This window comes from Anomalospiza imberbis, chromosome 3 (genome assembly GCF_031753505.1).
Source record: "Anomalospiza imberbis isolate Cuckoo-Finch-1a 21T00152 chromosome 3, ASM3175350v1, whole genome shotgun sequence".
NCBI classification, from domain to species: domain Eukaryota; kingdom Metazoa; phylum Chordata; class Aves; order Passeriformes; family Viduidae; genus Anomalospiza; species Anomalospiza imberbis.
This window is the reverse complement of record NC_089683.1, coordinates 25244574-25267097: the sequence shown is the minus strand read 5'-3', so window position 1 is coordinate 25267097 and position 22524 is coordinate 25244574. Positions and strand designations below refer to the sequence as shown.

Below are 22524 nucleotides of genomic sequence, written 5' to 3'. Positions count from 1 at the left end.
TATGAATAGTTACAAAAATGAGTTTTTATTAGTGATATTGACAGATGTGCTACAGATTTTGACTAATTATTTCACAGAAATAAAATGAATAAGTGAGATCCTCTATTGTTTTTTCAGGTTGCCCAGCGTGCTGCACAATTGCAGGAAGCTCTTCTCCACTGTGGGAGATTTCAGGATGCCCTTGAATCTCTGCTTAGCTGGCTCATTGATACAGAAGATCTTGTGGCTAATCAGAAACCACCATCTGCTGAATTCAAAGTTGTCAAAGCCCAAATACAAGAACAGAAGGTAAGTGAAATGGTTTCAAAATCTCCTTCCACTGGATCAATGAGAATAAATTCCCAGTCTTTGGCAAATTATAATATCTGTTCAGGTGTATTATATTACACTGGGGTGTGCTGAGGTGTTTAAAGGAGCCATCTGTTCAAAACTCAAGACTATGTCCAGGGTTGGGAGAAGTGCTCATCTTGGATATAAGACAGAGTGATACTGTGCAATCTGAGCTCTGATTTATTAGCATTATCTGGAAAGGATGTTAAAGATCCATTGGAAATAGAAAGCAGAAAATCCAGTATTTGGCCATTTGAAAGGTAGGAGATAAAACATAGCAAATTTTCACTCTGGTACTACCAAGATAAGATTGCAGATTATGGACCTAAAAATTTGGCTCTTGATCTTCGTGTGATCATTTTTGGTAATTAGTTGGAATCCCATTGGGAAGTGGTCTGTGCTAATGTAGAAACTCTATCAGTGTCATCAACTTTGGCATATTTTAATAGTGGTTATAGGAAAAAAAAAGATAATGTAGCTGATAAAACATACAATTCATGCAGTTGGACTGTGTGGCCCACTGCCACCCAAGGATTTAATATAAAGTAATGGCCAGTACAGGTGACAAAATGTTAATGTTACCAAAGGCACCTAGGGAATGGAGGAAGGGAGGATTGCAGACAGAAATGCATTTTATTCTTCATAGAGGAGTTAATGTACTACACTAGATTGGTGAACTCAATTGTATCTCACATAAGTGATAAGCTGATTATACAATAGTTTTAGTATCCATTTTCCCATCTCTCTATGTATCTGTATTACCCCTGTGATGCCAAATCTGGCAGGGCATGCAGTTTTCCCATAAATGTTCCTATAAAATGTAACTTAATTCTAAGTAGCTGGATTCCCTCAAGAGTGTTATGTAGAACTTTGTCCTCTGTGTGTTCACTTTTTGGGCTGCCACACATCCTTACCTCAGAGAAACCAGAGTTGTTGTTCGAGCTTCATGAAACTCCAGTGTTCTTAGGAGAACAACTGAGAAACTAAAATGAGCCTGTGTTGGTCAGGGAAGGGGTTGATGTGTATGTTACGCGTGCCTCTTTGATTAGCTTTGTTCACATTTTTATCACAACGTAGGCATTGTGGTTTAGTTTTTTATTTTTGGTTTGTTTTTGTTTTTTTTTTAACAGTTTTTCAAGAAGTGTACTGTTGTTACATTTGCATTATTGCAATATTTCTTAATAACCTGGTGCTTGATTGCTCTCTCTGCAGCTTCTGCAGAGGCTGCTGGATGACCGCAAGCCGACTGTTGAGGCAATCAAGCGCGAAGGGGAGAAAATTGCAGAGTCAGCGGAGCCTGCTGATAGAGCGAAAATCTTGAAACAGTTGAGTTTCCTGGACAGTCGATGGGATGCCTTGCTCAGTAAAGCTGAAACAAGGTAGTTGAAATTCTTTCATGGATTTGAAAAATGTAGATATAGCATGTAATAGATGTTTAGAAGCAGCATGTGTAACTCCATATTGTAAAGTAAAACTCCATTTACTTTCAATGTAAGTGAGCAAGAGGCCTTTTTTGCCTGTAGAGAATTTAGCCCTTGAATTATTATTCTAGTGAACCTGCATTCCAGGGCTTTTGCTTGTATTATGTCTTTGTGTCTTCATGTTGATATAATGGGTCCTCTGAGGGAAAAATGGAGAAAAGTGACCTGAAGAGACCAAAAGCTCTTTAAAAAATGTTTAGTCTAATGTGATAATCTGCTAGGATTAACTACATATGTATCTTCTGAATATTTTATCTCTGTTAATTAATTAGAATTGCAAGTGTTTTGAGGCAAGAACCCATTTTTCAATAAAATCAAGTGCAAATTTTTCACCTAACAAATAATAATGATATTCTGTTGGAACTTCAAAGTTCTGAATTGCTACAAAGGGAAACTCAGTTACTTCCTTTTTTTTTTTTTTTGGATATCATCTACAAAATTAGTTTCTGCATCTCAGAGGTCACTGTAATACTGTAATGAAAAAAAAGGACTTTTAAAGCATATAGATACAGATATATATTCTAGCAACACAGAAAACCCTGTCTCTCAAAAGGTGTTGAGGTCCACTTCAAGTTCCAATTGAAAAAAATCAAACAAAATCCATGCACACAGTATCTGTGTAAACACAGACTTACGTTTATGAGTTGTTGTCAATGTATAAAATACCTGTGAAGTTATGAACTGTAAAAATGTCTTTGAAGAAATCTGTGTTGAAAGAGTTACTGAAAAAGTTTTCTGGGTGAGGATTTGAGAAGGGTAGTCTTTTTCAGAGTAGAGAGAAGACTGCATGAGACTGCTTGGAAAAAGGCCTATAACTGAGAGTAAGAGAGGACTTGGGAAGTTGAAGAAAAATTTAAAGTGCACAGTGGAGCTTTACAGTGAAGAGCAAATGGTTGTGTTGGTACCTAAAGTAGCATTGAGCTCACTTCACTTCTGCTGTCTTCTATTCCTTCTGCTAGCCTCTCTTTAGCTGAACCTGTTTTGTTACCTCATACTAATAATAGGATTATTTAATTAGTCAACCACTAATAGACCATTTTTTTTTTCTTCTTTTTTATTGAAGGAATCTGACTCATTAGCTGGGGTAAATGTTAATGTCATGTTTAATTTAATAATATCCTCCCAGTCTAGTGATATCTAATTACAAATGAAATTGCAGTTTTTTTCCAAGCCATTATTAGCTGCAAGCTTGTCTCCATTGTTCTTTGGCTGGTCTCTAGAAATGAAGAAGGAATTTGAGGATCAGTCTGAAAACTATGTAGAGTACCTCACAGAGTGGTCCATGGCTAAGTATGTCAAGTCTACCTTGTTTATAAGCCTTGGAAAATACATATAAATATAGCTTTTATCTGGAACAAGATCCTCATTTGAAAAACTTTACTGTGATGTTTTCATGTAGAACAAATCTCTCCTAAAAGTCTGCTTGAATGAAATTTGTTCAGCACTGCTTGTAGAGAAGACTTTGCTGTAATCAAGAGTCTTCTCTGACATGTAATAATCTGAACCAGAAATATTTTAGTTACTGCTTTTCTGTTTTGGAGGTCAAGTCTCTGGGCTTTGTTAATGTTGTCTCACTAGCTTCATTGAGAGCTTTTATCCAGGACAAGAAAGGCAAATTTAGAACCAAATAATTCTGTTGTCATCACTGAAAAAATGTTTAAAGATACTTTGCAACACTGAGGAAGCATGACAGTATGTTCTGGTTCATGTAAAATCTTTGCCTAAATTTAAAACATGTATAGTAGTCAAGGGAATGTAACTTTATGCTTTAAGACAGCTGGAAACTTGAGAACCATCTTAACTAGGTATAAAACAATGTTTTGCTGAATTGAGTGCTATATTATTTTTAGCAAAAAGTATATGAATAAAGCGATATTATTTTTGTTTTCAAAACTGGTATATTAGCCAAATGCCTTGGAGGTGTTTGTTTTTAATTTTATTTGATTTTTACTTTACCTTGCTTTTCATTAAGTATCACGGATCTATGTCTGTTTCATTTGGTGACTGGTTCCTACAATGAGACTGAATTACTTCTGGAGTGTTTTTCAAAGGATTCAAGGGATTTTTTTTCTTTATTAAAACTGTTTGACGCTCACTTCATCACAAAAGATAACCATTCCCTGGGTGCATTGATAGGAACCGTCAGCTGGAAGGCATCTCGGTGGTAGCGCAGCAGTTCCATGAAGCTCTGGAGCCACTGGTGGAGTGGCTGACAACCACAGAGAAGAGGCTTGCAAATGCAGAACCCATTGGAACACAGGCCTCCAAACTGCAGCAGCAGATTTCTCAGCATAAAGTAAGATACAAACCACTCACTTGCTTTGGTCATACATTTTAGATCTTCTGTAAAGCACAACAAAACTGGCAAAGCTGTTGCACTGTACTCATTTTACCATTTTACTATACTGTTTCATTTTTTCACCCTTGTAATTTAAGTTTTATACATTTATGTTGGCATTGTGTCCTTTTTTGTTCAAGTTTTATTGAGTTCCACTTAAATTTATTTTATGTTTTTCTGATTTTCTTTTCCATTATTCTTCGCTATTTAAAATAAAATATAGGCCCTAGAAGATGATGTCCTAGCTCACAATAAGAGTTTACATCAGGCCATTAGCGCTGGTCAGTCTCTAAAGACTATGAGCTCCAGGGAAGATAAAGATATGGTGCAGGAAAAGCTAGATTCTGCTCAGGCACGATACATTGAAATTCAAGAGAAGAGCAACAGCAGGTCTGAACTTCTCCAGCAAGCTTTCAGCAATGCTCAGATTTTTGGGGAGGACGAAGTTGAATTGATGAACTGGCTGAATGAAATCCATGATAAACTGAACAAATTGTCAGTCCAAGATTGCAACAGAGAATTGCTTGAGAAACAGCACTCTGAATTACTGGTATTTTGATTTCTGTTCATTTCTTATTTTATTCATGTTTTTAATTTGATTTGTATCCCCATACATCATTTATTTTCATTGATTTTTTTTAAATGTCAGTATGCTTATTCTAAATAAAAATAATATACTTTTTTTAGGTCTGTGCTAACATAAGTGACTTTTATTCATAGGATCTTCAGGAAGAGATTCTTCTTAGAAAACAAAATGTTGATTTGGCTATACAAAATGGCTTAGAGCTTCTCAAGCAAACAACAGGTGAGAACTTACATAAAACTATAATTTGTCATACTTTTTTTCCTTGTACTTGCCAAAGAAAATTAAAGTGAAGCCTGTAAATATGGTTCATATTTACTGGTTAAAGCAATCATAGTTGTTTATTTTAATAAGTTTTGAGGTCAACCTAGGCTATGTTTTGGGGCCAATTTTACTTTTAATATAAGTGAGCAAAAGGCCTTTTTTGCCTGCAGAGAATTTAGCCCTTGAATCCTTTTATTATTTTTAGTGGAAAATTATTCTAGTGAACCTGCATTCCATTCCTAATAGTGAGTTATGGACATTACTCATAATGGAGGGCTGTTTGGCAGTGGACACAGTAAATTCCCTGCAGGCATCCACTGCAGATGAACAAGATATTAGACTACCTATTACTGCAAGGGGAAAGCTTCAGCCATGGGAGTTAATACTGTGGGAAAAGTTGCATTCCAGTTATATACAGTGTGTCTGTTCTGTAGATCAACATCTGTCCAGATTTTCCTGTACTTATGAAGTTCTTGAACCCTTTGAGACGTACATATGTTTGTGCAGGGTGGTATTATCCTTTTCTGTTCCAAACTTTGACATTACACATATTCTATGATGAAATCTGAACATTTCTAATATTATGGCTAATAAATTTCAATGCATTGTTTTTCTTTTAGCCTTTTGAGTTGTGTTTCAAATGGACAGCAATGAGGGTGAATTGTGATGTCAAAATCTACTGTAATTGAAAGTCTAGTTAGTAATATGTAGATTTTTTTTTCTTCTTTACATTTTCAGTAACAGTTTTATATCTTTTATTTGGCTTTTGTAAGAAATATTGTGAATTTAAGGGTGGATTTTTTAATAAGAACATAATAAGAACTTTTTTAATAAGAACATTTCTGTTTAAAATTCTATTTAACTCCTTACTTTGTAATAGTTAAGTAAAGCAAAAAAAAGACAGAAGGACTGATCCTGAACTGAGGTAAACTTAGTACCTCTGTGGGTTTTAGTGATGGTAGGATAATTTACAACAGTTGAGGATTGGCCTTGTCACCTTGCTTGGGTTATTTTAAAAATGAAATACTGAGGTTTCTGTAATATATGGAGTTTGGGATTTTGGTTTTTTGTTGTTGTGGTGGTTTTGTTTTTTAGGTTTTTTTTAATACTTGTGATCATGGGAAATAACATTCTTTTCATATTTTAGGTGATGAAGTTGTAATTGTTCAAGATAAACTGGAAGGCATTAAAGCGAGATACAAAGATATTACAAAATTAAGTTCTGATGTATCCAAGACTTTAGAGCAGGCTCTGCAGCTTGCAGAGCAACTGCACTCAACTCATGAGGAACTCTGCAAATGGCTTGATGAAGCAGAGATGGAGTTACTCTCATATGAAACTCAGATACCAAAGGGTGAAGAATTAAGCCAAGTACAAGAAAGACAAAAAGTAGGTTTTAGAACCTGTGAATTATTTCCTGTTTTGTGATTCGGTGAGGTTTTGCATTAATTAATGGTTGATATGAAATAATTTTTTTAATAACTAATTTTGGCATCAGATCATTTGAATAAATGTAACAGTAGTTAAGAATCAAACTCTTTTTACAGTGTCATCTGTTATAATCACTTATAAATTTGGGCTGAGGTTTATTTTAGCACAAGAGGAGCACAACATTTTCGTTTTATTCGAGGAGCTACCTAAGACTGGGAAACTTCATAAACTGTCAAACAAAGTCTTTAGCTGTGGCACAGATAAAATCCTGTAAAGTATCAGCATTTTAAACATATATTACTAATTTTGTTTAACAAGATCTATTAAAAAAAAAAGCAGTGTAAGCTGCATGGTATAGAAAATGTTGAGGGTGGAAGCTTAAAAAAATTCTATTACATTTCTTTAATAGATGGGAAGTTCTATACAGGTAAAAGCTTGTTCCTTTGTGTGAATGTATGCTTGAAATTTAATCTAATAATTTTAATTCATCATATTTTTCTGTTTTGCATGCCAATTTCATTTGCTGATGATTTAGTTCCTTATGGAGTTGCAGTTCACAACCATCCATTAGTTTTATTTTCTTTGGATGCTTCACAAAGTACTAACAATTCTTAGAAAATTTTCAATCATACTGAATGGAGAAATATATTTAGGTTAGATTTTGTGGAAAATTTTCTTAAGAATTGCTTACCTTTCTGTCAAACAGCTTACAGTACCAAAAAGCTAATACAGTTTAGCTGAAAATAAGTATTCTAATTTATCCCTTTGTTTTGTGTGGAAAGCATTTCAGTTCTGGACTCATGGAGTAGTTGAAAGAATGAAAAAACTGTAAACTGTGTTCCATTCATATACTGCCATGTTTAAATGGTTTAATTGTTTTAAATGGCCTTTTACAGGAACTGAAAAAAGAAGCAAAGAACAACAAAGGCTTAGTGGACACTCTGAATGAAGTTGGCAGTGCCTTCCTGGAGCTGGTGCCATGGAGGGCCAGAGAGGGGCTGGACAAGATGATAACGGAGGACAACGAACGCTACAGATTAGTGAGTGACGCGATCTCTCAGAAGGTGGATGAGATCGATGCTGCCTTCCTGAGATCCCAGCAGGTACTGAAAACTGTTCTTTGGACAGTAATAGTCTCTGGTTGTGTGTACTTGAACAAAAGCTGTCCTTTAATAATGTTGCCAAAAGTTTGTTATGCTTGAGCAGAAAAAGGCCCATTTGAAATGGGACTCCATTGTTAAAATATGAATGCCAGAAATCTGTTAATCTGTACTCTGCTGTAGTTGTCTCCATTTTTGTTGATGCAAAACACAATATTTTAGCTAAAATTGCTGTTAGTAACCTGTGGCTCCTTAAGTTGGGGTTTGCTTAAGAACTGAATGGCCCACATCTTTTGTACATCATGTTGTGTTAAGTAAAATATGGTCCAAGATCCTGAGCTGCCTTTTCTGGAGGTGACACTGATATTGCTAGGTAGGCCATACCTTTTAGCATCTGCTGATTGTCTAGCTCCTCTGCACATTAGACCATAAAGGCTGGATGATCTCGTTCCAGCTGTAGTGGAGGATTTAAATAGCACTTTTATTAATATCCTCAATACTTTTGTTCTTGGGGTGCAAAACCTGAGTTATTTAATATGTGGAAGTTTCTATACATGCACAGAAGTGTATGTGGATACACTTTGAGAACTGGGCTCTAATTTTGTCACTAAGTAGTCTCATATTTAAGCCAGCTTATAAATGCATTGTGGAAACACAATTTTCCAGTTCAGGCATACAAATATTGGTGGAGATTTCTCCTTTTGCTGTGTAGTTCCCTTAAACAGTTGTGAGAGGACAAGAAGAAAGCGTGTGATAATTTCAAAGTTTGCTAAAAGCTGACTAAAAGAGGCAATAATTCAGATTTTCTTCTAAGAGAGCCTAAAAATAACTACAGGTTTCTTTCTAAGGTGTTTGATAATTAATATTTTCTCATCTCATTAACCTAATCCTCAAAAATGAAGGGCGATTTTTATTTTATTTTTTTAATGAGTGATAATGTGAGATAGGAGATTATATATTGGCTCTCCTTCAGATTTTCTGAATTCCATGAGTATGTTGCATCCTCTAGCATTAGTTGAGCAGTTTCAGATCCAGACATAAAAAGTCCAGAGCTGCTGTTCCACTAGCTAATGTTGCAAGGGAACATTGCACTCTCATCCTGCATACCCCTAAACTCCACTTCAGCACATCATCACAATAAACTCCTATACACCATGTCCTGTGATAAGTTTCAGGTGGCTTAATGTGCTTCCAGTAAAGGATAAGATACTTCCCATACAACTATGCAAGATAAAAAGCATTTTTGGAGAAGCTAGTGCTCTTTAAGTTTGCCCTGTGGCAACTTGTTGAAGTGCCTATACTATTAAGTTTTGGCTGGAGGACAAAGCTGCTGAGAATACAAGGCTTTGGTAGGAGTAAGTGTGGGTTTCTTGTGAGATGTTCCTGGACCGAAGTGAGGAATGCAGCAAGAAACACAGATGATTAGGCAGAATAGCTTCATGTTGTGAATGGAAGCTGGAAGAATAATAGACAAATGCAATGCCCAGGTTTTTAACTACCTGGGTAAAATGGTCCCAGGCTGATAATAGAGATAAATTCAGCTGCATGGTTTAGTCTTCATTTCTCAAGACTGAAGGCGTTGGTGGGGTCCTCTAGTGAAGGAGTCCTATATAGAAATACAAGGTCATATTCTACCAGTTCTTCACTCTAAAGCAGCCTTAGGGAGTGATTTAGAAAGCATTCATGGAGAAAATCACAGCATCGTCATATTCAGAAATCAATCATTCCTGATCAGAAGAAAATGTACCACAATGAACTATGCTTGGTTAAACTGGATAGGGATTAAGTAGATGATTTTATAGTGACTCCAAGTGTAGCTGAGGGCTCATAAGTAACTGCCATGTATAATGGGAAGAAAACATTTCAAATTTTGGATGCAGAGAGTGCCAATTTTATGCTTTTTATTCCTTAATGTTGTTTTTAAGCATCACAAATTGGAAATCCTATACCTTCAGCAAATTGAGTTTAGATTTTTCCCTTCCTCGATGCTATTTACCTTAGAAGTTTCAGTGCCATGCCTTGGTTTTGTTATTTCCATGAAATATTTCCTCAATATTACTTACTTACCCATGAATATTTGCTATCAGGAAGTCACACTGCAGTTAGTTTGTACATCTAACACATTTGAAATCATCTTCTCCCTTTCAGTTGTAAATAGATGGACTTCTGAAAACCTTGATTGTGACCTGTACTTTCTAAAGCCAGGATTTAACTAGCCTGGTGCATGTGCTTCATGCTAATGTTTACAGTACTGATTATTTCAGAACATACCTTTCTAGTAGGACGTCACAGTGTTTAGGACAAGTCTTACTTTCTGTTACTTTAAATGAGAAATGACATATACTGAAAAAGAACGTTCTTCTCTTTCACGTAACAAATGGATTATAAAGGCCGAAAGAGACTGAATCATTAAGAATGAAATCTCAGGACCGTTTCTTTCATTTTGTGGGACTCATGATTAACCACTAAGACAAGCCTATGTTAGTGACTAAAGTGAATTCCAGTTATATTAAGGAGCAGGACTGTTATGGACTACAGCCATAAAGGCACAGATTGTCATATTTTAAAGACAAGTAGGACTGAGAGTGCTCAATAGAAGATTTCTGAGGAAACTGCGAGGCACACAACAACACAAATAGCAGGTTCTGACCTAAAGCATCCTGACAGATTTTCACAGTAACTCAGGGCTATATTAAGGTTCAGGTAATTTTGGAGAGGGGGCAGAGTTTTTATGAATTCAACAAATAAATTCTTATTTGGTTTCTACATATGTTTCTACACAGTTTCTACAATGTGCATCTGATACATCCCATGTAATATTTGTCTATGGCTTAGGCTCAAAGTTGCCCTGGTTGAGTACTGCAACATGTGTGTGCTAAAATGCATGCCTATAAACTTGTTCTGAAGAGAGAATGTATGATTTTGTTTTTTTTTTTTTTAATTTGCTCTCACATTTCAGAAGACTTAGATTCCCACATTCTTCTTTTCATGCCTTTCTTTGCAAATTAGTAAGAAACACCTTTCATTATATTAGTGCCTTTAGGAAGTTTCTGAAACACTTAAATGTTGACTATTGTAGTCAGAAGTTAATCTAAAAGTCAGAAGGAAATGACTGGCTGTATCTAAACACTCAAAAAACAAAAAGACTTTTGCATTTAATCTGAGGCCTAGATCTGGATGAAATCCTGTCTTTTCTAAATTCGGTGAGGTTTTTGTACTAAATTAGCTGAACTGTGATTGTTTTGCCTTGATCATTTATTACCAAAGCAGCTCTTCAGATTAACAGGGTAACATCAAACAACTGTGTCTCAGGATAATTGCAACACTAGCAGTAATAATAAACACAGAGATGAAAAAGACATGTAAAAGTAGAATAAAATGAAAACAAGCAGTTTAGTTAAAACTCTGAGGTTATAATCCTTTTTTATTTTCTTACGACTGTTAGAGAGCTGTAAGCTTTGGAGAAAAGTATTTACTTCTGTTGCTTTGTCACACTTATGAATTAAGCTGCTTGTATTACAATTCCTCAGAACCATTTTGGGCATTGTATTTCATTTATATAAAAATCTCAAATGGAAATTGAACAGCTATCTTTCTAAAAATTCATAAATATGCTGTTTAATCTTCTTTAAAATTTTTGAAACTGTTATTCTGATTTCATATCTGTAGAACTGCTGAACTAATTCTTGTCTCCCTCATTTAGTTTGATCAAGCAGCTGATGCTGAATTTGCCTGGATTGCAGAAACAGAAAAGAAGCTGATGTCTCTCGGTGATATTAGGCTTGAGCAAGACCAGACCACTGCTCAGCTGCAAGTTCAAAAGGTAAAAGAAATGCATTTCCAACTGTCATGTTAATTATTGGCTGACACACTCTCCATCTAGAAAATGTACTGGCATGATTTAATTTTCAATCCAATCATAATGAATACATTTCAAAACCGTCTTTTGCTCCAAATACTTTTTTAAAAAATATTATTCTGACCAACTTTTATTGTGTTTCAAGGCTTTTACCATGGAGATTTTAAGGCACAAAGATACTATAGATGAACTTGTAAAATCTGGGGATAAGATTATGAAAACATGCACTGAAGAAGAGAAACAGATGATGAAGGTAAAGTTCCTTAAATTGCAGCTACAGTGGTAGATATGCAGACAATGTACAAGTAGAAGGATTCCTGTTGTGTCTTTTTAAAAATACTAATGAAAAAGCATTAATTACAGTCACTTCCTGTCTGAGGATTGCAGTGCTAGAGGAAATACTGTTGTGTTTTGCACTCCTTCCTTCAGGATGTTAAAAGAACAAACGCTGTGTACTTGCTTCTTTGCCTGACACTAATTTGGAGTCCCATTTATCATCTTCATCCATACTAAATAGTAATTTCGCCTATAGATGATTAAGAGGTGTTAGTCATCTGGGTTGATGTGTGGAATCTGGCAGTTTATCTTTTGAGTTCTTTTGGGTCAGTGATGCTCTGGGTGTGAGCATTTCTGTGCCGAATTCAATGGCTCTGCACCTCAGTGTCAGCCTTTACTTTCATTTCTGCTGATTTCCATGTAGACCTTGCTTGCCAAGATTATTCCATCCTGTCACAGCCCAAGAAAGGCATTCTTATGACTTTGTTTATTACACACAGACGCAGAGAGCCCAACATCAGGGCTGCAAACATGTAGAGGTGGATCTTTCATGTTGGCATTTAGGCAGGATTAGTTGTGGGATTGGGATTTTTTGCTAAATTACGGTGAGGCTGGATATACTGTGTAGATTCAGTCCTTCTAATCCATGAAAAACAATGTTTCAGTAATTGTGTTCTGCTGCAGGATCTCTGAATAAATTTGATTTGCTCTTAAGTGAATTTAAAATAGATGAGGTGTTCTGCCTATGAAGCTGTAGTCATAAGGCAGAGCAGTTTTGTGTGAGTCTTTACTAAATATTTTTATTTGTCAAAAGTACTGTATATCTGTGTATTAAGGTTATGTTCTGTCCTCTGGATAGCATCTCTGTACTTAATTTACATGCAAGACATAACAAATGAAAGGATAGCTTGTTCTGCCAAAAGGAGGGGAAAAAAAGCTTCTTCATATTCAATGTCTTGCTTATATGTAGTTTTTCCAAGGCTTGGATTTCTGTGCATTGTCACATATAATATTTCATAAACATGATAACATGGGCAGTTTTCCACTGGAAAAATATAGCTAGTTGAAACTTTAATTTACTATTACATGCCCAAATACATTAAATTAGTAATGTATAAGCCTTATAGTTCTATCACTATTATCTATGTTATTAATGGTACTACATTCTCATTAAGTAATGTATGCTAACCTGGAAAATAGTGTTTTGTAGTTTCTGTTGCAGGTCTGTAAATGACAGTCGCAACAATATATCCTATTATCTTGCCAGAATGGAAAAGAAAACCCCACCAAAAAAACCACCAAACCAAACTAAACATCCCAACAGATTTTATGTATTTTTCCTCTTGCTTTGATTCAGAAATGCTGTGGAAAACTTAGTTTCTGCCAAGTGTCACTGAAGATAAGTGTTTGCAGTAAGGAAGTTGGGCTAAGATCTGTAGTCAAATCATTTGTAGCTTGACTAGAAGCCCTATGAATAAAGTGTCATTTGTAAATATCAGTATTGTTAAATGTATTCTAATTATTGTGCAAGTACTCTGTCAAATTCTGGTCTCCCGCATTGTTGATTCTGTCCACCTTAAACAGTGATACTGTAGAAACATCAAAATTGAAATTTTATTCACTGTGAATTGGTGCTAAAATTATCAAAGAATGTTTGGAAATGAAGGTAAGAGACACGTGGAAAAACATAAACAAATTAATTTTTAAAAATTAATATTATTTTACAGAAAAAAATTGAAAGCCTCTTACAGAAATATGATCAAGTCTGTCAAATGAACTCAGAGAGAAACCTCCAGCTGGAACGGGCTCAGTCCCTAGTTAACCAGTTCTGGGAGACTTACGAAGAGCTTTGGCCATGGTTAACTGAAACAGAAATGATCATCTCTCAGCTTCCTGCACCAGCCCTTGAATATGAAACATTAAAGCAACAACAAGAAGAACATAGGGTAAGCATTTTGCCAGTTTTGAAAAGGGAAGTGTTAAATATTAGGAAGTATTTTGATTATAACTGTGGACTACTCTGCAAAATTCTTAAAACTGAAAGAGATACTCTTCTTTTGAGAAAAAAAATTAAAACAATAATACAGAGTATATACATTTTCAGTCATGTCTCTACTGTTTACGAAACTGTGCATGTAAGCAACAGTCTCTGGGAAAGGCAGCAAGTAATGTGTAAGCATAAAAGAGGGCTAAAGGGTAATAATTGTCATTGTACTGAGAGCACTGAACACATAATAGTTATTAGTTAAGAAGTATATTTAAAAGTACTTATTAATGTCATATTGGAACAAACCAAAACAGGAAACAAAAAGAACAGATATGGGATGTTGGAGCAATAAACAAAAGGGGGGTACAGTCTGTACACAGATCTGGATATATGCTGATCTTATTGTATGTATAAAAAATCTGGATTTTGTTTTGTTGGTAACATTGAAACTAAATTTAGCTGAGTAAGGAAGATGAGCAAGTAGAGGGCCAAGAATTGATTGCTTGGCTACCAATCCCATAGTAATTTATCATGTCAAGAATGTTTGTTGTGTAATAATTAAAATAAATAATTGTTTACCACAGCATCACAAAATAGAGGTGACAGTGTTGTAGACTGGCCACTGCATGGGTTCTCTTAAATTGAATATAAATCAGTTTGGATAAAAATTGAGGTGTTTCATAGGTGACTGCTAGTATCACATGGAATCAGATGCATCCCACTGAGGTTAAGAACCTGCATGTTTTGGCAGATACAAAACCTGCATGGCCACTGGAGATACCTGTTTCTCCCTGCTAAGCATGGAGTAACTAGTGGTTTTTTTTTTCAATTTTAGCTGCCTCCATTAAGTGACTCAAGTTAGATAGCAAGAGCCCTAGCTTCAAAGTCTTGTTTACTTTGAGACCAGCTAATGAAATATGCCACTCTTATGTACTGGTAAACACCAGGTTCACTCATTTGTCTTCCTATTATGTCCAGAATGAACAAACATGTTCTGTTAAGACTAGCTATATAACATAAGCTTTACAAACTACCTTGATTAGTCACCGTGAACCATATCATGCTTGCTTTACTTGCAGGATTGTTCCTCATGTACTTTAATCATGCTGCTTCTATGAAGCTTTCAGATGAGTTTCTATTTTTGCATTTTCCCCAGGCTATGCCATTAGCTGAGATTTGTTTGTTAAATAGAAGATTAATGTCAGGCAATTTTAACACGTAATCTGCTCTTGTTTGCTAGAATTGCTTACCCAATAGTAGATCATGGAGAAGACCAAATAATTTGTTGTTCTATTAAAAAGAAGAATAAAAAAGGTAGCTCTCAAATGTGAACGAGAACCTAATGTTTCTGTTCTGATGTATTTACTGATGACTATCTTGGTTCCAAGTTGTGGAATTCATAGACTTGATTCTGTGTGAGTAACATGCAGTTAGTTTGGTTTGAAATGAGCTGTTGGCAGAGTATTAGCATAAGGTTTAGACCCAGAAATGTGCACTCTTGTGACCTTGTGTCAAGTCATCTCTTTGTGCTCAAAAGTAAACCACACAAAATTATTTTCTAAAAATTTTCAAACTGTTCTTATAATCTCCTTTTCCTCCTCTAAGCTAATCAACATTTTTTTTTCTTGTGGCAGAGTGTACAAATTAAGTTACATTCAAAGTAAATAGTAGAGTCAGGGGGGTTATTTTAATTTCTGTTTTGTCACTGGGGGACTGAAGAGTTGTGTCACTGTCTTCCCAGTCTCCTCAACATCTCCTCTTCTGGGGAGAAGCAAGGAAGAAAGCCAGCATCTGGATTCCTTTTTAAGGGAAGGATTGTAGTAAAGAGAGGAGAACTTATTTACCCTGAGACTGATATAGGCTCTTTTCTGGGTCTTCATTAATTTAAACAAACTCTCAGCTGGGAGGAGCAGTGCATGTACCTCTCATGTTTCTGCACTGGAGCTGTTGGATAGAAATACATGGAGTTCACAGCACTGAGAGGGACAGTGCCTCACAAGACTGGGACTTTTCTGAAAAGAGAGGGATGAGATGAGAAAGTAAATAAAATTTGGGGAAGGAGGGAAGGATGGGGCTACTCACACAAACAAAACCCTTTCCCTTTTGTCAGTTCTGTGGGTGCAAGCAAGAAAAATCCAAAATCCTTAGACAACTTGGAAGGCATGTTGTGACATTTCACTTCCATAAGCCCCTGCACAGTCTTCAGCACAGTTTTTGCTTCTGGGGTAGATGATGAGAATGAATAGACAGCTGAGATCAAATATAATGCACTTACTAATTGCTTGTTAAACATTGTGTAAGTTAAATAATAGTGCTGTTATAAAGACAGAAGGGTCTTGTGGCCAGAAGGGGAGACAGACAAGGCTGATAGGTCTCTACTGATCACTCTTGCTTGTCCTTTTGCCCTTTTCACTGATTTCTTTGACCCTCCCTTGTGCTAGTTTCCTGTTCTTAAATCAAGGATAATTTGAATTAATTTTCTTGCAATGCTGGTACCTCTTTCTGTGATGCTCTTCAATGAAAGGCTTTGCAGCATGTGACCAATATCAACATGAAAAGTATATATGTGGTGGTGTTACGCCCATGTCTGGAATATCGTTGCCCTTTCTGTCATTATAGGTACTAAATATGATGGGCAATGTCTGTTGTTAGCATCATATGCATAATTAGCATCTTATATTCTGCCTGTAATCATATGTCTTGCCAGAGTGTTTCCAGTGTGTCTCTAGTTCTGATGTTTTATGCCTGGATAGTTATGTGTTGGAATAGGAATGATCACTGGCAAAGCAGTCATTAACTTTATTTCTGCTTTACATTAAGACGAAAGGTATTTGTTTGGAATTTCTTGCCAGCTGGATGTGTTGGAAGTGTGGACAGTTGTAATGTGGTGGTGCAAGCATAAGAAACTGATAAGTCGTTTCATTTGTTACAGCAACTGCGTGAGCTGATTGCTGAGCACAAGCCTCATATAGATAAGATGAACAAAACTGGGCCTCAGTTGCTGGAGCTGAGCCCGGGAGAAGGCTTTTCTATCCAAGAAAAATATGTGGCAGCTGACACCCTTTACAGTAAAATTAAGGAAGATGTCAAAAAGCGAGCACTGGCACTGGATGAAGCCATTTCTCAGTGTACCCAGGTATCAATTAAGGTTTAAAGTATAACTGAGTTCATTCAATGGAAAAATACACATTGTCATCTTACATGGTTATATCAAGACTAAACTACTGTTTCATCTGGATTTTTCAACCTAATGGTCTGTGAATGTTCATATCACTGCTAATGGTATTGATTTTTCTATATCTCGAGGGATTATAATTTTATATATTGGTCAGTATTATGACTTTGCAGCCATTGAAAAATGTTACAGCTGCTTAATTTTGAAGTAAAACTAGTGGTCTAAAGATGTGGGATTTGATTTTCACTTTTGTTTTCTCCTACTGGTCTGTTGCTAGATGATGCTTCATTTGCAAACAAATGTTAATTTTGATCAGTTAGCTTGGGTATAGTTATTTCTAGAAATGAGCAGCTGTAGTTAACATTTGGCAGTGGAACTAGTGGGTAGTTTAGCAGTGGTAGTGGCATTGGCTCTTTGCTGCAGATTCCAGAGAAGGTAACATAACGTACTGAAACTGTTACAGAAAAGTATTACCGGGAAACTTAGATTTCACAAAATGTCATCAGCATAAAACTCAGGTCAAGTCCACAAAAGCTGCATATTCTAGTTTCATCAGCCAATGAAATTAACTTCAGTAGAGTATTGTCAAATGTTGTGTTCTAGCAACTGTTAAGTATTGGTTAATTGTTATAACTGTTAAATATGGGTTAATTGTCATTAAATTCAAACAGAAATTTTTCCCTCTACCCCAGATTCAGAAAAGAACTCAGTAAAACTTTGTACATAAACCCATACAAAAACCTGAATAAAAATACTTTTTTCTATATTGCTGTTTTTATAGGAAATTCCCCTTTTTTTCTCTGTTCACTGGAAATTAAGGGCTATATTCTGCTTAGGTCTTAAATACTAAATAAAGAAATACACCTTGAAGACCTTACCAATTCTACATTCTAAGTAATTTTTTCAGGTCATTATAATTAATGTCATATTCCTAGCCCCTGCAGCTGAGTTTAAGAATATGAGGCAAAACTAAATGACATCAGATATCATCCTACTTTTGAAGTGGTTATAGATGTTTTGTTATATATATTTTTACTGTCTAAACTTTCAGTCATTCTAAACACCTTCCTTATTCACACCTCTGAGATATGCCTGATTATTTAGATCCTCTCTTTTCCTTTGTCATAAATGCTTAGTCTTCCCCATATGTGGAGCTGCCAATTTGAAGATCAAGATATTTACTTAGTGTTAGAGTCCCTGTTTTGTATGTGATAGACATCATGTTGTACTGGCTAAGTACAGAAAGCAAGAATTAGAAATGCATTCTTTGCTAACACCTAGAACATAATCAGATGTTGAGAAATTGCTGAATTATTTATGCAATACTTTATGGTTCATTTTATATACCTAAATGTATACCAGATGGCAAAGCAAAACATTCTAATGCCCACAGAAGGTAATTATATAAAATCTTGTTTTAAGAAGATATGTGAATATGTATTATCAGATCTCTCTACTATGATGTTTATGTCAATGTTTGTCTAGACACTCCTTGAAGAGTAATTATTTAACTCTTCAGGTTTGAAATTATATTAAATTGCACTGTGTATCAAAGGAAGGACATAATGTATGAAGCTAGAATGAGAGGTTGTAATGACTTGCATTTTCTTCCTTTTAAGTTCTAAAACACTTTGTCTTATTTGTTGAAGTTGGTACAAGGAGGCCCACTGAATGCACGGACAACTTAAAAATGTAATATGTGTCCTAAAATTGGATGCAAATATTGCCAAATTAATTTCAGTTTTTATCACTTTTGTTAGGTTTCCACAATCAGTTGTTTGATTGTTGCTACAATCAGTTTCTCAGAGGTCTTGAATGTGGGAAGGCTACTTTTCTTTCATAATATATTTTGTTGGCTTGTATGATGTTCACACTTCTAACAAAAACACTGAGGCCTGTAATGTTAGTCATAGAGTCAGATTTGAAGTGGGTTGTATGGTGGGAAAAAGTAATCATATTTATATTGCCTGTGTATATTCCTTTGAATAGAAGGGATGTAGCTGTTTGTTCACATAAGGTAATTTTGTTTGCTGTGTTTTTTCTTGTATCTTTTCCATGTGTTGTCAGGAGTGCTTTTTGTAGATCCTGGAGAGTCATTAAATACACCCATGATTTATCGATTTCTTTAATTTGAAAGGGGCGTGGTGGTGCGAGATATTTAGTAATCTCTGTGAATCCAAAAGCATATAATAAAGGCTAACTTTGGACCCATCCCAAAGGCTGAACCACTTTAACACAGCTGTAATTGGGTTTCTGAGCACCTACCTGGGCTCAGTCAAACATGGAAGGATATAGCATACACTGTTGTGTGCTTTTAGTTGTAGAAAGTAACATACCTTTACTGCACTTGTGAGCACCTCCTGGCCAGTAACAGATGCCTTTTTGCATGACCTTGCATATAAAGCCTCAGTTGGAGGTAGTATATCAGTATGTTGGTCCTAACAGGAAAATGTATGTTTTTAATAGTAAGTACAGATCTTTCTAAAATGATGAAGTCACAAAGCCATGGCTCTCTAAAGCTACAAACTACATGACTTTCACAGGGCTAAATGTAAGTGGATTCTGCTATGTGTGTAGTACCCTCAGAGGGAGTGTCTCAGGAATGAACCTGAACTTAATAGAAAAGTTCTTGAATTTGAGAGAGCCTAACATTTTGCAGGGTTATTTTTGTAATATCGATATTAAAAGAGCCTAGAGGGAGGTATTGCAATTTGCACATACATGTTGTATAGAGATGTAAGGTACCTTTTCCCAAGATAATTTCAGATGCCATTTTTTAGTTTATTGTTTTGCTTTTTTTTTTTTTTTTTTTTAATTCTAATGTGTCTGCCATTTCCTTCTGTCCTGTACCACCCTCGTAGTTTCATGACAAGATAGATCCAACTCTCGAGAGTCTGAAACGCATAGTGGAACGTCTGAGGCAGCCACCTTCGATCTCAGCAGAGGTTGAGAAGATAAAAGAGCAGATCAGTGAAAATAAGAATGTATCAGTGGATCTGGAAAAACTTCAGCCAGTGTATGAGACACTTAAACAGAGAGGGGAGGAAATGATTGCACGCTCAGAAGGCGCTGATAAGGATATGTCTGCTAAAGGTAATAGACTGAGAAAACTTCCATGTAGTGGAAATGCAGTAAGCTGCAGCATATAAAATTCTTCATTTCTGATGACCTCTAATCTGGGGAATGTTCTTCTGGAGAAGCTGCTTAAGATTTATAAAAACATTTGTTTATAATAATTCATTGTGGATATGACTTTATTTTATTTTTAAAGGCCATTGTGTTTGTTTCCACTTAACATTATAAGGAGTCCTGCAAAGAAATTTTTTAGAGTCTAAATTTAAAAATGTACACATATGTTTCTGCTGTAGAACTGTAGAGAGATTTATGACCAAGAATTGTTTGCCAAGGTAGTAATCTAGTTCCTTTGTTGTTTAGCTGTTCAAGATAAACTAGACCAAATGGTCCTAATTTGGGAAGACATTCAGACCTTGACTGAGGAAAGAGAGACAAAACTGTTGGATGTAATGGAACTAGCTGAAAAGTTTTGGTGTGATCATATGGCTCTTGTAGCTACTATTAAAGATACTCAGGACTTTATTCGAGAGCTGGAGGGACCTGGAGTTGACCCATCTGTAGTCAAGCAACAGCAAGAAGCTGCAGAGGTCAGTAGAAAGTATTTTCTTGATTTGAAGTACTTTATTTATGGTATGCAGAGGAGAAGATATTATTTGTAAAGACTAAGAGGGATAATTGTGTAGAAATTTACAATAATGGTATCTCAAGAGTCTACAGTTAATAACATGTATCAGTGCTTAATTGCAATGAGCATGCAACATGTGCTTGTCATTACATTTCCTCATTTGTTTGTAAACATGTATATAATAACATCTCACTGAGACTTTTAAAAGTTGTACATACTTGAGATTCCTCGAGTAGTACGTAACATCTAAATGAAAGGTGGACAAATGTATTTGCTCCATGTAGTATCCTCTAAGCCTGTAATTATTTGTACTGATAGTTAAATGTTTGAAGGTTGAATGATGACGTCTGAAAAAGAAGACACTCTGATTAAAGAAGTCTAATTTAAAACTTCCTGTTTACTTTTTCCATCTCATGCAAAATGGTATCATAAACCGTTGTTACAGTTTAGACTGATGTCAGCTGATTTTATCTGCCACTGCAAAGAGATGCTTATTTTTTAAGTCCAAGTGACCGGAAGGAAAACAAAGGTGGAATCCTGCTGCGTTCTGTCTTGAAAGCAAGTTGTACATAGGTTATTAAACTTAGTATTAGCAGTGTTGGCTTTTTTTCTCTTTGTAGGCCGCTAAAGAAGAAATTGATGGACTACAAGAAGAACTAGAAGCAGTTGTGAGCCTTGGCTCTGAGCTGAGAGCTGCTTGTGGAGAGCCTGACAAACCTATTGTCAACAAGAGTATAGATGAGGTATGGGAAATGCAGGTGCTTAGATCTGCTATGTGATAGCTTGCTCAGCTGAAATTGGTATATTCCCTATGACCCCAACAAATTTTGAAAATAAAAATTTTGTGGCAAAAGTGAGACACCACTGAAGCCTTTGTGGTGTAAAGTAAGATCTGACTTTTGAGTGAATAAATCTTAGATTAGATTAGAATGTACACATTGTTTTATTTCATTGATTATGGTTTAGAACTTTTGTAAAAGACGGGTTTTTTTTTTTTAATAGTCACTGATTAATATTGTAGGTGACTATTTCTTGCAAAAAGTAATGCTAGAATAAATTTTGGTTATGTATTGTTCATGCTAAGTGAGACATCTTAACTGAGACTATCCTGTTTGGATGACTGTGAAGTACTTTTTATTTCTCCAGTGTTCAGCAATGTATGATTCTTTTAAGCTATTTTTATTATGGTGGTGCAACTCCAAATGATTTAGGAGTATTTCCTCTATTAACTGTAATATCTCCGTTAATAAAAAATATTCAGTCAGTACTGAAGTTAACAGCTTTTATAATCCAGAACCTCTACTGAATTCTGAAAGAAACTAGTTATACAGTGACAGGGAGGACAGGAGTGTTAATATGGAATAAATGTGAACTAGTCATGCTTAGTTTATTTGTATTACTGATCAGTGAAGTGTTAGTAAATGCACATTATATACCAGTAAAATTCTTTTGTCTGTTGGAGTAAATTGTGCTTCATTGCAGCTCAATTCTGCCTGGGATGCATTAAACAAAACATGGAAAGAACGTGTGGATAAGCTTGGGGAAGCTATGCAGGCAGCTGTTCAATACCAAGATGGACTACAGGTAGGATAATGTGATATACTTAACCCAGCCTTGGAGCAATGGGATTTAATGTGGTTTTTGTAAAAAGTGTCATGTGATTAGGTAGGTGACAAGTACTGCACTCTGGTAGTAGTGACTATTTTCTTGAGTAGGAAGAGTTTTCTTTCGAGATTGGTTGGGGTTGGTTTGGTTGGGATTTTCTTGCATTAAAGAATACGTATGTTGGGTTGTTTTCTTCATGTCCATATAGTGCACTCTGTTTAGATTCAAAATTAATGTCCCCTTGTTTGTTGGTAAGAGTAAAGGTTTTTTGGCACCACACATTCATAGTTGTTCTGCTCACATTTTCTTGGGATAGTCAAGGCAGGTTAAAGTTGTGACACATCTTTGTGGTCTGAAAGGAGCGGAGTACGGGTCTGTATACCCACTTGCTGCTA

General features: G+C 35.7%; 1 protein-coding gene across 22 annotated transcripts in view; it reads left to right on the top strand.

Moving 5' to 3' along the window:
• Positions 1-22524, top strand: part of DST (dystonin) — a 291178-nt gene that overhangs the window by 226427 nt on the left and 42227 nt on the right. For 18 of the 22 annotated variants that reach the window (XM_068183693.1, XM_068183704.1, XM_068183692.1 and 15 more), the window contains 15 exons: positions 118-288; positions 1543-1709; positions 3948-4107; positions 4373-4699; positions 4870-4954; positions 6144-6385; positions 7324-7530; positions 11231-11350; positions 11532-11639; positions 13390-13608; positions 16582-16785; positions 19686-19917; positions 20260-20486; positions 21145-21267; positions 22007-22108. In XM_068183693.1, coding sequence (XP_068039794.1) covers positions 118-288; positions 1543-1709; positions 3948-4107; positions 4373-4699; positions 4870-4954; positions 6144-6385; positions 7324-7530; positions 11231-11350; positions 11532-11639; positions 13390-13608; positions 16582-16785; positions 19686-19917; positions 20260-20486; positions 21145-21267; positions 22007-22108 — 2694 coding nt within the window. The remainder of the gene's footprint in view (positions 1-117; positions 289-1542; positions 1710-3947; positions 4108-4372; positions 4700-4869; positions 4955-6143; positions 6386-7323; positions 7531-11230; positions 11351-11531; positions 11640-13389; positions 13609-16581; positions 16786-19685; positions 19918-20259; positions 20487-21144; positions 21268-22006; positions 22109-22524) is intronic. The other 4 variants (XM_068183707.1, XM_068183709.1, XM_068183706.1 and 1 more) reach the window with 1 other exon arrangement.